This window comes from Zasmidium cellare, assembly GCF_010093935.1.
Source record: "Zasmidium cellare ATCC 36951 unplaced genomic scaffold M409scaffold_25, whole genome shotgun sequence".
Classification (NCBI taxonomy): domain Eukaryota; kingdom Fungi; phylum Ascomycota; class Dothideomycetes; order Mycosphaerellales; family Mycosphaerellaceae; genus Zasmidium; species Zasmidium cellare.
Window position 1 is genome coordinate 80,683 of NW_022986969.1, and position 14,868 is coordinate 95,550.

General features: G+C 54.2%; 7 protein-coding genes across 7 annotated transcripts; 2 read left to right on the plus strand and 5 right to left on the minus strand.

Annotated features, from left to right (window-relative positions):
• Positions 1-523: 523 nt before the first annotated feature.
• On the minus strand, positions 524-1,064 carry M409DRAFT_24946 (uncharacterized protein; the record flags this gene model as incomplete). The annotated part of the gene is made up of 3 exons (XM_033807466.1): positions 524-712; positions 788-929; positions 991-1,064. The coding sequence occupies 3 exons, from the start codon at positions 1,062-1,064 to the stop codon at positions 524-526; spliced, it is 405 nt and encodes a 134-aa protein (XP_033665435.1).
• An 846-nt stretch (positions 1,065-1,910) lies between these two features.
• Positions 1,911-3,818, minus strand: M409DRAFT_56387 (uncharacterized protein; the record flags this gene model as incomplete). Its single annotated transcript, XM_033813278.1, has 2 exons — positions 1,911-3,345; positions 3,406-3,818. 2 exons carry the CDS (start codon positions 3,816-3,818, stop codon positions 1,911-1,913), a joined length of 1,848 nt encoding a protein of 615 aa, XP_033665436.1.
• A 337-nt stretch (positions 3,819-4,155) lies between these two features.
• On the minus strand, positions 4,156-5,204 carry M409DRAFT_24948 (uncharacterized protein; the record flags this gene model as incomplete). The annotated part of the gene is made up of 5 exons (XM_033807467.1): positions 4,156-4,415; positions 4,465-4,746; positions 4,800-4,934; positions 4,992-5,065; positions 5,134-5,204. 5 exons carry the CDS (start codon positions 5,202-5,204, stop codon positions 4,156-4,158), a joined length of 822 nt encoding a protein of 273 aa, XP_033665437.1.
• Positions 5,205-5,858: 654 nt separating this feature from the next.
• M409DRAFT_56388 (glycoside hydrolase family 29 protein) lies at positions 5,859-8,581 on the plus strand (the record flags this gene model as incomplete). Its single annotated transcript, XM_033813279.1, has 4 exons — positions 5,859-6,961; positions 7,028-7,077; positions 7,133-7,680; positions 7,715-8,581. The coding sequence occupies 4 exons, from the start codon at positions 5,859-5,861 to the stop codon at positions 8,579-8,581; spliced, it is 2,568 nt and encodes an 855-aa protein (XP_033665438.1).
• A 125-nt stretch (positions 8,582-8,706) lies between these two features.
• Positions 8,707-10,203, minus strand: M409DRAFT_24950 (uncharacterized protein; the record flags this gene model as incomplete). The annotated part of the gene is made up of 1 exon (XM_033807468.1): positions 8,707-10,203. One exon carries the CDS (start codon positions 10,201-10,203, stop codon positions 8,707-8,709), a length of 1,497 nt encoding a protein of 498 aa, XP_033665439.1.
• A 1,678-nt stretch (positions 10,204-11,881) lies between these two features.
• Positions 11,882-12,607, plus strand: M409DRAFT_24951 (uncharacterized protein; the record flags this gene model as incomplete). Its single annotated transcript, XM_033807469.1, has 1 exon — positions 11,882-12,607. The coding sequence occupies one exon, from the start codon at positions 11,882-11,884 to the stop codon at positions 12,605-12,607; it is 726 nt and encodes a 241-aa protein (XP_033665440.1).
• A 172-nt stretch (positions 12,608-12,779) lies between these two features.
• Positions 12,780-14,462, minus strand: M409DRAFT_56390 (uncharacterized protein; the record flags this gene model as incomplete). The annotated part of the gene is made up of 1 exon (XM_033813280.1): positions 12,780-14,462. The coding sequence occupies one exon, from the start codon at positions 14,460-14,462 to the stop codon at positions 12,780-12,782; it is 1,683 nt and encodes a 560-aa protein (XP_033665441.1).
• Positions 14,463-14,868: the final 406 nt, after the last annotated feature.

Sequence of the window (14,868 nt, forward strand, 5' to 3'; positions counted from 1 at the left end):
CAACAACAACAACAACAACAACAACAACAACAACAACAACAACAACAACAACAACAACAACAACAACAACAACAACAACAACAACAACAACAACACAATACTTGCTCTTTGCTTTGGGCAGAGACGGCCGATGATTGGGGATGGACGGACGGATGATGATGAAGTAGGAGAAGAAGGAAAACCCGAAAAAACAAAGACTTTGCTGCGTTCAAATTCCGAAAGGCTCTTGTACCTCGTACGTGTAGCTTGAGTAGCAAAAATCAAAAAAAAAACATTTTGAGTATCTTGAAACTTTTGCAGTTTTTGCTTTTGTGGGAGTATGTTATAGTGATCATGACCTCATCTCTCGGGCGAAGAAAGGGGGAACATGACTCCAGTATCATACTCTAACTAACCACCGCCACCGCCACCAAACCGGTCGCCACACATCTTCTCACCCACATGCCCCAATCCACCCTCCCCCCTCAGCACCCCCATCACCACCACACCTCCCTCCCTCACACACCTCTCCTTCTCTCCAAGTCTACCCAAACTCCACCTTCTGCTCCGCCCCCTCCACAGGCCTCGCATAACCCAACCGATCACGATTATAAAACTCCACCGCGACCTTATGATCATTCTTCCCGCCATCCAGCCCACCGCTCTTGATACACGTCACGTCGGGCATGATTTCCAGCTCCGTGTAGAGGGAGCTGCCGCAGGTGGGGCAGAACTACCGCAAAAAAAAAAAACCTCTAGTTAGATGGGGTTTCGATTCGTGGAGTCGAGGGGGGAAGGGGAGACATACCCAATGTTTGTTTATCTTCCCCGACGCGCCCGTGGCGTCGTAGTCTTTGGGCTGGCCCTTTGTGACTTTGAAGTTGGTGCGGGGCACGACGACGTTGGAGGTGTAGGCGGCGCCGGTCCATTTCTGGCAGTCAGTGCAGTGGCTGGTTGTGCCGATGGATGTTAATCGTGGCTCCGGCGCCTGGCTTAGAGGGGCTTGCTTACCAGAGTGCGGTGACGGCTGGCTCGCCTGTGTATTCGTAGTTGATTTTGCCGCACATGCAGCTTCCTGAGGCCATGGTGGGGGTTTTAGACGTTCGAGGTGATGCTGCTGGGTTTGGGGTTCTTGGAAAGCAGTATCGTACGTAAGAGGTAGAATCAAAATTGGAGAGTTCTGAAAATGTCTCGAAACTTTGGATTCTGATGACTCGGGCTTCTCAAGAACAAGCAAAGGCGAGAAATAGGGAAGTAAAAAATTACGAGAGAAGGGCTCGAAGCTCTACATTTATGTTTACCCATGTTTCCTCCCCTCAGCACTTCGTCACGGCGCATCGTCCGTACCCCTCACATCTCACGCCTTGACACCTGCCATTCTTAGACCTCGCGAGCCCGAATGGATGAAGGGAGTCGACAAAGCTCAGGCTAGGACCAAGGGACATCACAGCTCACGAGAGCTTTGGAGGGGCATCAGGCAGGTTAGAGGGGGGGCTTGCAGATCCTTTGAGAAGCAACTTCGGCTGGCAAAGTCCGTCATCCGTAGTCTGCGTCAGCGCGTTGTCTTTTTGATGAGATGGAGGTGATGAGAAGGAGAATGGGTTGAGACGTGGGTTTGATAGACTTGATAGAACGACCTGCTGTCTCGCTGCAAGCGGCCCTTAGTGCCCGGACTGAATAGGACGGCCACGACCAATCAGCGCGATTCTTGGCGCCATCAAGGTGAATGTCGCCATACAGCTCCAGGGCTTAAACACGACTTCATCTCGTCCACGGCGCAGCGCAATGAGGATGAAGAGTGTGCAATGCTTCAAGACCGTTTCTTCATTCATCCCTGTCCAGAACCCACTACTCCAAAAGCTGTGTTGTCGCTGACAAGGGATCATCTAGTTCAATGCCATCGTTCGCCGCTTCGCCTGCAGTGAAAAGTGCTACTCTCCGACCTTGGCCTTCAGTTGTGCGACTTCCGACGTGAGCTGCTCGATTTGCTTGCTTTGAGTCTGCAGCATGCCTCTGATCTCGCTCAGCACGTCTCTGAGACCGCCTGCTGCCGCGCTGGCTGTCGAAGGTCTTGAATCCTCCTTTTCTCTCAGCTCACTCGCTGCAGGGGCTGATGCCGCGGGTATGCCCTCGCCTGAGAACGCATTGCTTGTACTCTTTGGTTCGGTTGGTGTTGCTGCTGATGAAGCGCCGACTTTCGCTTCCTGTCGTGCGGCTTCTGCGGCCGGTGCTGCGGGCATCGAGGGGCTTGGCTCAGTGACAGGAGAATTCGAGACCTTACCCTCTTGCCGTGCAGCGGCCACAGATGGACGCTCAACAGGCTTTTGAATCTCTTCGAACGAGCTGTCGTCATCATCTTTGTCCTCTTCCTTGTCGGCAAATTTGTTTGCCATGTCAGACATGGACTTTTGATTTTCCTTGACGCTTGGTATCTCGCGTGCTGCTGCTAATGTGGGCGCTGGTGCCGGCGTCTCGGCGATCTTTGGCTCTGCTTTCGGTGCCGGCGTTGGTGCTGGGGCGGTTTGAGCAGGTGTGGGTTTGGGCGCATCTTCGGCCGCCATGAGCTTAGGCTCGTTGCCATCGTACACGTCTTCCATGGAAAGCTTGGGAGGCAATGCACTCTTGCCACCGAACCACTCTGCGCTTGACATAGCGGGCTCTGAGCCTACTGCTGGCGGGTAGATGTCTTCTTGGAAAGTCTCCGCTCGTCGAGGCACAATGAAAGAGATTGGCTCAATGTATACATCATCGACCGTCTTGAATGCGCGCATGATCTCGTTCTCGTGGGTGTTGACGCCTCGTTTTGGCAAGAACGCTATTCCTCGCTGTGGATTCGGCGATCGGTATTCAGACAGGAACTCGAATTTGTCGTTCTGGTATTCGTAGTAGCGGATGTTCCCGTCTCCTTTGCCTGCGACATAGAGGATCTGAGAGCCATCGTCCCAGAATGGCATACCCACGCCCGAGCCGCTGTCTAGTGACGTGAAGCCACCAATGGGTTCCTTCGGGTTTCGCGTGTCCCACAGTGCCAGTTGTCTTTCGCTCATTTTGGAGAAGCCAGTGGTCGCGATGCGGTCATGGTCTCCCATCCACACAACTCTGCTGTTCTTCGCACCGCTGTGTCCCGGTACTTCGTGCGCAGGCTTCTCTTGTCTCACGTCCCAGAATCGAAGCTTCTTGTCCCGAGAGGTCGTAGCAAGGGTGCTGCCGTCGGCGCTCCATGACAGAGAAGTGAAGATGTCGCTTCCTTTCAATGTGAGTTTGGCCTTGCCATCCTCCAAGTCCCAGATCTTGACAGTGTAGTCGCCAGACGACGACGCAAGGACGTTCTCGGCGGCAGGGTTGAAGAGCACGTGCCCAACTTTTCTATGGTGACGTTAGACCTGTAACGTCCAGACCGCATTAGTGTGACATGAGAGACCTTACCGTGAGTGCCCGCTCAGCTTTCCAACAGGCTTGACATCCTCTGGCTCCTCTGCATCGGTACGCAGGGTGAAGTTGTCTGGAACCTGCCAGAGGAACACCTTTCCATCGTCGGACGCAGAGGCGATGATCGAGTCGTCAAATGGCGACCAATCCGTATCCAACACAACCGCTGTATGTCCTCTGAACAGAGGGATCTGCTCAGGAAGCTTACCTCGCTCTTCTAACGGAATGACAGCGAATGCGCCGCCGCCGCCAGCCTCCCAGTTGACCGACAGGTATTTGGGGTTGGCTTTGATCAGGTTGGTGTCCCAGGCATTCTTGGAGATGCGGAGGTTGTCGTACGTCTGCTCTCGTCGTACAGACTGCCCGAAAACGTGGCGGTATTTGCTGGCGCGCACAAATCTCCCACTCATAGCTGACACCAGAAGCGCTGGGTTGCGGGAAACGTAGCTTTAAATCTACCTGCGATTAAGCGGTGTTGGGTCCGATGTTTCGATACTCGATGGAGAGAGCGATAGGTATGGCGATTTGGATGTGATGGGGTGCGTGGAAGCGGAATGTGGCGTCGAGGCAGAGGAGGAAATGGAGGCGCCTTTGTCTGGTTGGAGGTGCAAGTTGGGTGGGTGGTGTTGGGCTGCGCTGCACAGCCGCACGAGAGCGGCAGGGATCTGTCAATGCCCGCGAGGCCGGCTTGGCAACGGGCCATCCCACATGCATCGCCGTCTCGTGCTTCCTTTCTATCGACTACTTCTATCTCTGCTTCTCCTCGTCCTGGTGGAACCATCTCGCCACGAAGCTGAACGGATTGACCGATACAATTGCTCGCTCCTGAGTCAGACTCTCAACCAAGCTCATAAACGTGAAGGCGCCCACGGCCGTCAGAACATGCCACCACCCATGAAACTCCAAGACGAACGACCAAGGCATTCCCACCGCTCTCTTGAGCTGTGTCAGCTCCGCGCAGTACCGAAAGTCCAATTGCCAGAGGAAATATCCGAACACCATGCATCCTGAATTCCGTTAGCAAGATCCCCCTCCATGAGAAGACAGGATCCTCACCTGCACCAAGAGCTATGACCCATCGAAGCCTGCGTCTGTCTTGCTCCTTACTGACCCTCTGCTTGACGAGTTGTCTCGTTCGAAGGGCCACTAGGGCAATCAAGATCAGAAACGCCAGCTCATGTACCTTGATTTCGTTGGTCACTGTGTGGTATATCGTCTCAATGACGACCAATGCAACCAGTGTCGGTGTGAAGATTTGGCTGAATTCCTTCGACTGACCATAGGTCATTGATCGATGCAGCACCGTGGCGGAAGCAATGATCATGGACGTATCGTCAACTGTATGCGCTCAGCCCAAACTGCACTACGAACCACATCCGACCGGAACGTACACATTTGCGACCAGTACTTCAGCAAGCCATGGAACAGAGCCGAGCAGATTCCGACAAGTGCAAGACCAGCGTACATGGCTTTTGCAGCATGTGAGCCATGTTGGCTTCGCCGAAACCCTCGGATGGCGTACAGAACTATGCGTAAGATCAGCGTCCCGCGCGCACGTGTTGTGGAAGCCCAGGTAGATGCACCATAGGTGAGATTGGACAGAGTATTGACGAACTCAGCGATCCATGCCGAGACCACGAAGTCCTCCTCGCAAAAGCTGCCCAGGCACAAAAATCAGTCACTGTTGGCGCAGTCAAAGTCTCTTGCATCGTGGAGACCGCTCACTTGGCTTTGGACGTCGGAGGCCCGAATGCTGGTGTTAGAGGCTCACTTGGGTACGGCACTGAGAACGTCATCTTGTCGCAATGCTTGGGTGCTCTTGATACTAGGTTTGCTTGCAGCAGGCTTGGTATTAAAGGTGCTGCGAACAATCAATCGCCCTCCATGCCGTGGAACCCGCGGGGCTGCCTAACATCAGCATGAATCCTTGTCTTCCGGAAACTTGTTTCGCATTCATCGCAGTTAGCACTGCACACACTGGACGCCTCCGGCGCCATTGACAGAGCCTGCCAGGCATCACTTTGATGCTCTTCCAAAGTCACGTGCGAGGAGGACATTAAGTGGGTCTTCGCAATCGTGACCTCGAAGCCAGCCACCACACTCAAACTTGACTTCGCCTATCTACATCCTCCACCGAGTCGTCATCTCTCGCCATGACACCCTACTATCGGCATGCTACGGTGATGGCCTCATCAGGTTTCGCGGAATGCTACTGTTCCATGTCCATCTACTCCACTTCTCACCACTCAGACCTCACGGCGATGCGGGGAAATGTTGCGTCGACATTCTCCCGAGCCCAATGCTACTGCAGCTTGTTAAGGGCAACTGATAGGCATGGCATTCAACCAGAGTTTACGTAGGTTGGCGGAGAATCTATGCAGGTACAAGTACAACCTCATTATCATCTTCCTGGCCTTCACTTATTGAATTCTGTCTTCGTGTAACGCACAATGTTCGCTGCCGGGCTGTTGCTGGGCTTCGTGCCTGCAGCCCTGACACAAGGCGGCCTTGTGATCAATCCCAAGAATGCGGACGACAACGAAAGTGGAAGTAGCAGTGCTGCATCCCTGGCCATTGATATCTCCGGCCTTGTGAACAACCGGGCTTTTGCTATGTCGCCAGGCGATGCAAACTTCGACGGGATTCATTCTGGCTATCCAGCGCAGTACCTACCCGAATCCAACTTCACCTACTCCGGCGTCAACTACATCTTTCCACAGTACAACACCTCCGGCAATGATAATGTTCTCGCTCAGGGTCAGGTCATCACGCCTCCAAAGGGCCGGTACTTCTCCATACATATGCTTGCAGCAGCAGAAACAGCCATTGCCACTGGAACCGTCAACGCGACGTACGCGGATAAAACCACAACCTCTGGTCCAGTTCTGGTCGATCCCTTCTGGGCGTGGCCGTATCCATATGGAGGAGACATCATCTTCCCATACTATCTCAGCAACTCCAGTATCGACTACAACCGCAGCATGATCTTCCAGACGATCAATTGGCTCGACTCGAGCAAAGATCTCGTCAGCATCCAGCTACCGAATGTTACTGCTGGGGCTAGCAATGGACCTGGTGGCGCCACGCAGGACACTCGTTTGCATATTTTTGCCGTGTCGTTGGTGCCAGCGACAGGATCTGGCATCTCGCTGGAAGTCCAGCATGCTCGATCCACCAACATGTGGATGGAAGGTACAGACAAGACGCAAATCTTCGAGATCACGGTGAACAATGTCGGCGAGGACTGGATATTGGCAAATAACAGCGTCAAGGTCACCGTCTCTGCGTCCGGTGTCAACACTGTCGCACCAGGTATCATCAATCGTTTAAGACCGGGCGATCAGGCCATCGTCCAAGTCGGCATGGTGAACGCAAATGGTACGGAGCCTGGTACGTCTGGCGAGGCTACTGTACACATCCAGGGCGCGGGAGTTCAAGCGAGCTCGACATTCAACGCCACCTTTGGAATCACATCGTACGATCCGACATATGATAGTATATATGCCCACGAGAGCCCGCCTTGGTTCACGAAGGCGAAGTATGGAATCTTCATGTACGTACATCAACAAGCTCAGGCTTTATCTTTCCCGTTTCAAACGCTTGCTGACTCTTCATTCAGACATTGGGGTGTCTTTAGTGTTCCGGGCTGGGGAAATGTAGGCGACAAAGGTACGACGAACATCGCATAGATGATCGTGAGCTTCGACTGACCTCGCACGGGCAGAGCAATACGCAGAATGGTACTGGTGGTACTACAACCAAGGACCCAACGCCACAACAGGAGACTTTTACGAATACAACCTCGCGACCTACGGCCCCAACCACGAATACGACCAATTCATCCAGAACTTCACCACCTCCGCCTACGATCCCAAGGAATGGGTGGATTTGTTCGCCGACGCAGGAGCTCAATACTTCGTGCAAGTCACCAAGCACCACGACGGATACGCCCTCTTCGACATCCCCGAGAACGTCACCAAGCGGACCAGCGTGGCACAGTATCCCCACAAGAATCTCCTGCAGATGCTCTTCGATGCCGCGGACACTTATCAGCCTCATCTGCATAAGGCGACTTACTTCTCCCTCCCCGAGTGGTTTCACCCCGACTACAAGAAGTATGGCTTTGGAGATTGGCCAGGAGGCAATGCAACGAACCCCTATACCAATCAGACGCTGCCATACACAGGATATGTCCCGGTCGACGACTTCGTGGCCGATCTCATCCTGCCTGAGATGCTCACGCTAGCAGAGATGGGCACGGAGATCATGTGGGTAAGTCCAGACAATCCCCAACCATCACACCTAGCAAGCAACACAACTAACACCCTCCCCGTGCGACATCGGCGGCCCCAACCTAACCGCCCAATTCGCCGCCCAGTACTTCAACACCATGGCCACGCAAAACAAACAAGTCCTCCTCAACAACCGCTGCGGCCTCCCCGGCGACTTCGACACGCCCGAATACGCGCGCTACGAAGCCGTCCAAGTCCGCAAATGGGAGTCCAACCTCGGCATGGACCCCTACTCCTACGGCTACAACCGCGCGACGCCCGTGGCCGCGTACCTCAGCCCCCTCGCGATCGTGCAGAGCCTCGTGGACATTGTGAGCAAGAATGGGAATTTCTTGCTGGATGTGGGGCCGCGGGCGGATGGGTCGATTGTGGAGGTTGAGAAGGACAATCTTCGCGCGGCGGGAGTTTGGATCAGGGATCATGCGGAGGCGGTTTTTAATACGACGTATTGGTTCGTGACGCCCGAGGAGGGGGAGACGGTGCGGTTCACGCAGACTGTGGAGGCGTTTTATATCCTCATTCTCGCGGCGCCGAACGATTCGCTGGTGTTGGATTCCCCTGTGCCGTATGTGGAGGGCGATCAGGTGCAGGTTGTGGGTGGGAATGCGAGTGGGACGGTGGTGCCTTCGAGGTTGCTGGGTAATGGGAGTTTGCAGTTGACTATTAGCGAGGCGGTGAAGAGTGGGGATCGGTATAGCTGGGTTTTCAAGATCCCTTTTGGGGGCGTTGTTGCTTCGAATGGGACGTCGAGTAATGGGACGTATGTCAATCCTGGTGGACCTGAGCAGCAGCCTACGAATGGCGCGATGAGAGTGGCGGGTCTCGAGGCGAGGAGTATGATTGCTCTGGTGGTTGCTTTTGGGGCGGCTTTGGTATTCTGATGATTTATGAGAAGGGGATGAGATTACGGCGGGTGAACCACGATTAATATTACACGCTCTATACAACATTCCGTTCCGTCGACGGATCCTTTTGTATCTGTACAAGTGGTCTCGCGACCCTGAATTTAACTTCTCAGCTCGGAGAAAATATACGGAAAGATAACAACACACGCCTTCCAAAACACCGCGACGCTCGACACCATTCTAATGGGGAGGAGCAGCGGGTTGCCGCTCGTAATGTATATCCACATGGCATATAGTGCCACCGCGAAGAAGTGGTAGAAGAGGACGAAAGGTTGGCGGATTATGCCGCCGAGGAGACCGACGGGGCCGTCGATGCAGTTGCCCCCGAGCTTGAAGTATTGGAAGCAGCCCATTTGGAGGGCTTTGAGTTGGGCGTCGTCGGCGGCGAAGAGGGAGTATAGCGCCTGGGCGAGGATGTTGATGACGGAAGTTAGGTTCTTCCTCCGCCAGTGGAACGACTTCATTTGCTTCAAGACCGTCTTGGTGTCTTCCAGGTTAGGTACGTTCTCTGGGCTGAGCAGTTCTGCGAGAAGCACAACGTCGTTGAAGGCTACCGTCATGCCTCCGCCAGTCAATGGATGGCGCATGTTCATGGCGTCTCCAAGTATGAGGAACCCGGGTGCACGATTCGTTGTAGGTGGTAGCCACGAATTTGGCATGCTTCGTAATCGGTCGCGCTCGACAGCGGCGAGGAACGAGGACTGTACTTGCTTCGGTAGATTCGGCACGACGACATTCCTCAAATGTCCCTTAACTCCGCCAGCTTGGACAGATGCAGACGGCAAGTTCTCCGGAATGTCCACCAGCGCTCGTGTTTCATGCGTGCCGATCTGATAGAGGAGTATGGGAGCGCCATCGCCAAGAATCACATGGCCATGGTATGGCATTGGAAGGTCTGCATCGATAAGTTCTAGGCCCCAGAACTTCGATTTGGCGATAGGTGTGTCATCTCGGAACTCTTTGCGGAACTTGCTGGCGTAGCCGTCTGCTGCAATTGTCAAGCCGGCAAAGTACGAGTCTTGCTCGCCATTCCGAGTTGCTTGGACTCCCAAGATCTGACTTGTGAAGCTGCATCGTATGAGCTCGGTCGCAGTCGCCTCAACGACAGAGACATTTGGATTCGACAGCGCCTTTTGCCGTAAGCGCTGGATGAAGCGTCCATGGTGGAATGATCGTCCTTCCGGCCGCTTCCTCTTCGTGCCTCTCATCTCATCCGTATGGCTCTTCTCAGCATCCTGCGCCGCATCTCTCGCATTCGCCGGGTACGGTATCCGCACTTCCTCGCCGTAGTATATCACATCGTACCCAAGCACCTTGACCGCATCGATCTCTTCCAAACAATCCCTCAGTCCCAACGTTTCCAGCGCCTGAACACCGCCCGGTTGTAAGAGTTCGCCAACAATCCGATCCGGCTCTTTCAATGACTTTTCCAACAGTATCACACTCCTCCCCTGATTCCCCAATGCCCACGCCACCGCACATCCAAAGATGCCCCCGCCAATGACGACGATATCCGCCTCGTGGTGTTCTTCGCGCATCTTCTCGGCTTGGTGGCTCAATGCGGGTCGCGCAAACTGCGCGTTCGATACGAGGACCATGGCGGGATATATATGAGGCGAGCGCGTGGCGCAGCGACCAATGCGAGGAGGCGGAATGGTACAATGGGTGGGATGACAATTTTGTCGTACGTTTCTGAGATTTGTCCCTGACCTTGGCGGTCGCGCCACTCATCGGGTGAGACCCTGAGATGAGATCTGGGCCCACTTTTGTGGGAGATTAGCGAGAACCTTGTTGTGAAGAGAGCTGACTTCACATGTGAGAGAGGAAGCTCTTGACTTGGGTCATTGCGTACATTTGCCGTCTTCATGGGAATATTTCGCCACGCAAGAACCTCACTGGCTTTGTGAAAATCGCAGTGGGCGTATTGTCTCTGACAATGACCTTCCACGGGACATCAACCCCGGGAACCTCACCTCGATTGTCATCTCAAGTCCTTCCCTGAGAATCGGCGAGGCCAATACATTCAAATACTCGAGAATTGACCAAGCTTTGGTGGTTTCTGTGCCCCAGTTGCCGCTTTGCTCGTGCTCCTCGATATCGAATCGATTCGAACGTGGCGTCTCCGCAGAGCGGCTTTTAGCCTTGCCCGCGCCTGCGAAACCGTGCTGCTTCAGGATCGTCAGAAGGGCGCTCTTAGAGACATGAGCAAAGTTGTGCAATATGATGACCTTCCACCCCTCACACCACTCGTCATGAGATGGTAAATCGTTTTCAATGACAGCTGAGTTGCGAGTGAATGGGTTGGTGAGATTGATCTAAGAAAGGTCCGCATGGATATAGCTGGCCCCTTTGCGGAATCGTACACATACGCGTCCAAGAATGAGGCAGATGCAGCAAAAGGTTTTGATCAGGTCTCGCAAGCGATGCGACCGTTATCACGCTCGGAGAGTGGTCACAACCTTGCCCATTCAAACATTTATTGAAGTTGATAAGACCCCACAATAAGACGAATGAAGCCCAAAAAACCCACCAAGTCCACCTTCCGCTCAAAACACAAAAAGAAATCTCCCCCGCCACCACCACGACTCGAACCCACGACCACGCAAAACCTGCAAAACAGTAAACCCTCGGTACCATCTGCCAAGATGGACCTTACTACACGCTCGTACACACAACGACAACCAAGATTGATTAAGTCGCTGAGGCCGCTACCGCACGTGCATAGGGGAAAGGACTGAAACCCTGACTGAACAGGATTTTTTGTACCCTTTGGATCTCTCGTTCATACGGCTAGACCACGAAAGCCTATAGTGTAATCGCTACGAGATTGGAGGAATTAGGTTTGGGATTGAATATGTAGCTTCAATTTTTTGGGGGGCCGGCCCTTCCCGTCGGATGGGTTGCCGCCTCTCGTGCTCGCGCCTACGGGTGCATACATGTAGCATGAACATATGCGTTCTGTATGAGATGCGCCGTCGCCGTCACTGCCTCATAGCATTCACGTGCCAGCTCGAAGCGAAGCAAGCCATGACCTCGCCGCCAATATCACATGCAGTACTCTGACTTTATGCAGAACGTCTTTCACAAGCGTGCAACGGGACGACCTGTTGCCGACTCAGTACGTTTCGCAGTCAACAGCACTGCACTTTCAAGATCCAAGGCCACAACGCCGCAGTCGCATCTTGAGCACACCAGCTTACTCCACCATCGACACCATCATTACTGAGTTTCCTCAACTACTTGCCGCTTCATCGACCTCTTTGCCACGACGGCAGCATGCAACCCTCACTTCTACGGCTGCAGCCAAAGGCACCCGTGATAGCAACGCCACCCTCACTAGGCACGCAAGTGGTCCAGCTAGAGCGCGATCGAGACGAAGCGAAGAGGGAGGCAGCGGCGCTGAAGACGGAGGTCTTGCGACTTAATCAGGCGCGACGAGACAGTGAAAGGTCCAGAGCCGAGCTGGAGAAGAAGCTTGACATCGCCAACAAAGCCCAGAGATTGCAGCGAGAGCGGCGTGAGCGTAGGATGAAGCGTGCCACAGTGCACAAGCAGCAGCTGGAGAAAGTGAAGAGCGTGGCGAGAGGAGCGATGCACGAGGCCAGGATGCTCAGGAGCAAGGGGAAAGCCACAGGAAAGGCGGTTGAAGCAGTGGACCAATTCCTCTCCAAGAACAAGGAGATCACAGGAGACAGCTTCTTCGGTATAGGCAGGAAGTTCGACGACTTGAGGGCCTCGATCGCGGAGATCCCAGAGACCGACTCAAACACCGCCACGAACGAGGCGGGCCTGAAGCGAAGAGTGGGCTACATGGATGGGAAAGTGTTCGTGGTCTTTGGCGATCTCGAGGGAGCGAAGGCAGGGAGCGGCCAGCGGGCTGAGTCCAGTCAGGAGAAAGCATCTTCGCTGCTGGGCAATGGATCCATGATCATGGGCGAAGCCAATGGCGAGACACAGGCCATTGCCACAGATGGCGTTGAGGAGAGGTCGTCGGTCATGTGATGGTGTCGCACAAAATCATTCTACCCGGAGAAGTCGCCCCTTTATCCGGTACGGAGTGTGTACGCTGGGCGGATTGAGGATTTCAGACCAGAAACGGGGCGACGGAATGCATCGAGGGCAGGTCAGAATGATACAGACACATGAATTGATTATCCCTTGTATCCTTTGTACCCTACTGCCTCGAAGCCCTAGGATCAGCCGCCTCTTGCCTCCTGAAATCCCTCCTCTCCTTCGTGCCCAAACTCCCACCGCCGCCTTCACTCCTCCTCTCCCACCCACCAAGCCTGACGACCAAAGCGGTAGCATTATCGGCATCGCCAGCCGTCTCCACCGCAAAGCTGACCAAATTCTTCGCAGCTTGGTCAGGGGTTCGAGCGTCCTTTACGATATCGACAATCTCTTGATCCTCAAGGTGCCCTGACACGCCGTCAGATACGAGCACTATGAAAGAGTAGCCAGCTGGTTGGAGCTGGACTGTGGTGAGTTGCGGTTCAGCCGAGACACCGATGCGTTTGCTGCCGATATCGCCAAAGGCTCGCGTGTTGGCTAAACCAAGTACGCGCTCCTCGCCGAAGCTGTCGGTAACGAACGAAGCCGCATATCTACGCAGGCGTCGTGTTTCCGTCGGCATCGATGGGTGATGGTTTGCTGTGAGTGGCACAGCTCCACCATCGGATGTCCGGCAAAGCAAGATCCTTGTATCGCCCACGTGTGCGACAACGAGTGTGCTTGGGCTGTTGGGATGCCAGAACGGGGTTGGCGTTGGTGTGGAGAGCAGTGCGATAGAAGCAGTGGAGCCTCCTTTAAAGCGTGTACTTCCACCGATAGGTGAGTCGAGATTTGGCGACGATCCACGAGATGCTGGCCTTTTACGTAGGTTCTGAGATGCTTCTCGCTCGGGGTGAAACAGCATGTCGTTCTCATTGATGGGCTTATCATCAATGACGGGGTCGTTGACGGAAGACTGCGGATTGTTCTGCGTCTTGTGGTCAGCGCCTCCTTCCTTGCTATGTTTGGCTGCCTGAGCGGTAGTGAAGTCCAGATCGGCTTTAAGAAACGCATAAGTGAGGACGGTCTCGATCGAATTGTTATGGTCGGTCGCCGGTTCATCGCCATTGGCCAAGGCGGGGAAATGCTCGGGTCGGAATCGTTTGAAGTAACCTCCCACAGTCTCCTTCCAAGACGATACCAGGCTCTTCTGAAGGTCTTCTGCATCCTGCTCTCCCATGATGCCACCTTCTGCGTCGGATTCAGCATCCGTGTCTTTGAGTGTGCTCTCCATGCCAAACAGCAATGCAGCTTCCTCGATGTATCCATGCAACCTGTCACGCAGGAACTCAGAGCACTCACTCCCGCCATGTCCATCGAAGACGCCGAAGTAGAAGACCTGCGGGTCTCCAGTATCGCGAGTAGATCCCTGGCTTTGGTCGCCGTAAGTCTGCCTACGGCTGATGCTCACTGGCTGCTTTTGAGCAAAAGCCGGGATCTCGACCGTCCCGGCCTGGTATGTATCCTCATTGTACGGACGACTTCCTCTGCTAACGCCAGCCCCAAAATGATGCTTCGCGCTTTTGAGCGGGATTCGGACGATCGTGGTATCCCTGCTACTGCTTGGTATCTGTGAGCTTCGGTTCGATGGACCACTGTGTGGCTCTGAGGCAGATCGCGGCAGCTTATGATGCGATGGATGGGTCTTGTCGGGTGTGAGCGAAGAGGAAGGCAGATGGGTCACGAAGTAGTCGTGGAACTCCCGCCGTTGAGGGAACCTGGTCGCTGGTCGAGAGCTGGCGTGAATCTCGTTGAAGACGGCTCGGAGGGCGGCTCGTACATTGTAGGGCGCGGCGGTGTGTCTCATGGTCCTGCTGTGATGGATAGGATGGCGGATAGAGCGCACCAGGCGCGAGAGGTCGAGGGAGCAGACTAGAGCATGACGTGCGTGAAGGTGACAACCCCAGGTACGAGATCTTAAACCCGAGGTGAAGTCTCCGTCAATGTGGGGAGCACGTGGCTGAACATCCAACTGTTTGGTTGAGCGCCCCTTTTCACAGGGACAAGGCGGCAATGCAGAAATCAGTTCTCAGCAACGCCCTTTGGTTCACAGTGAGACCACAATTAGGATGTAATGTTGTCTATTGAATAAAAGAACACGAGAGTCGTGCAAGCCACCCGATCGGATAATACGGTAGCCTAGACTCACTCTCAAGACAGATTACATATTGCTCATGTATACATTTAGTCTACCAGATTGTCAAGCAGTCACG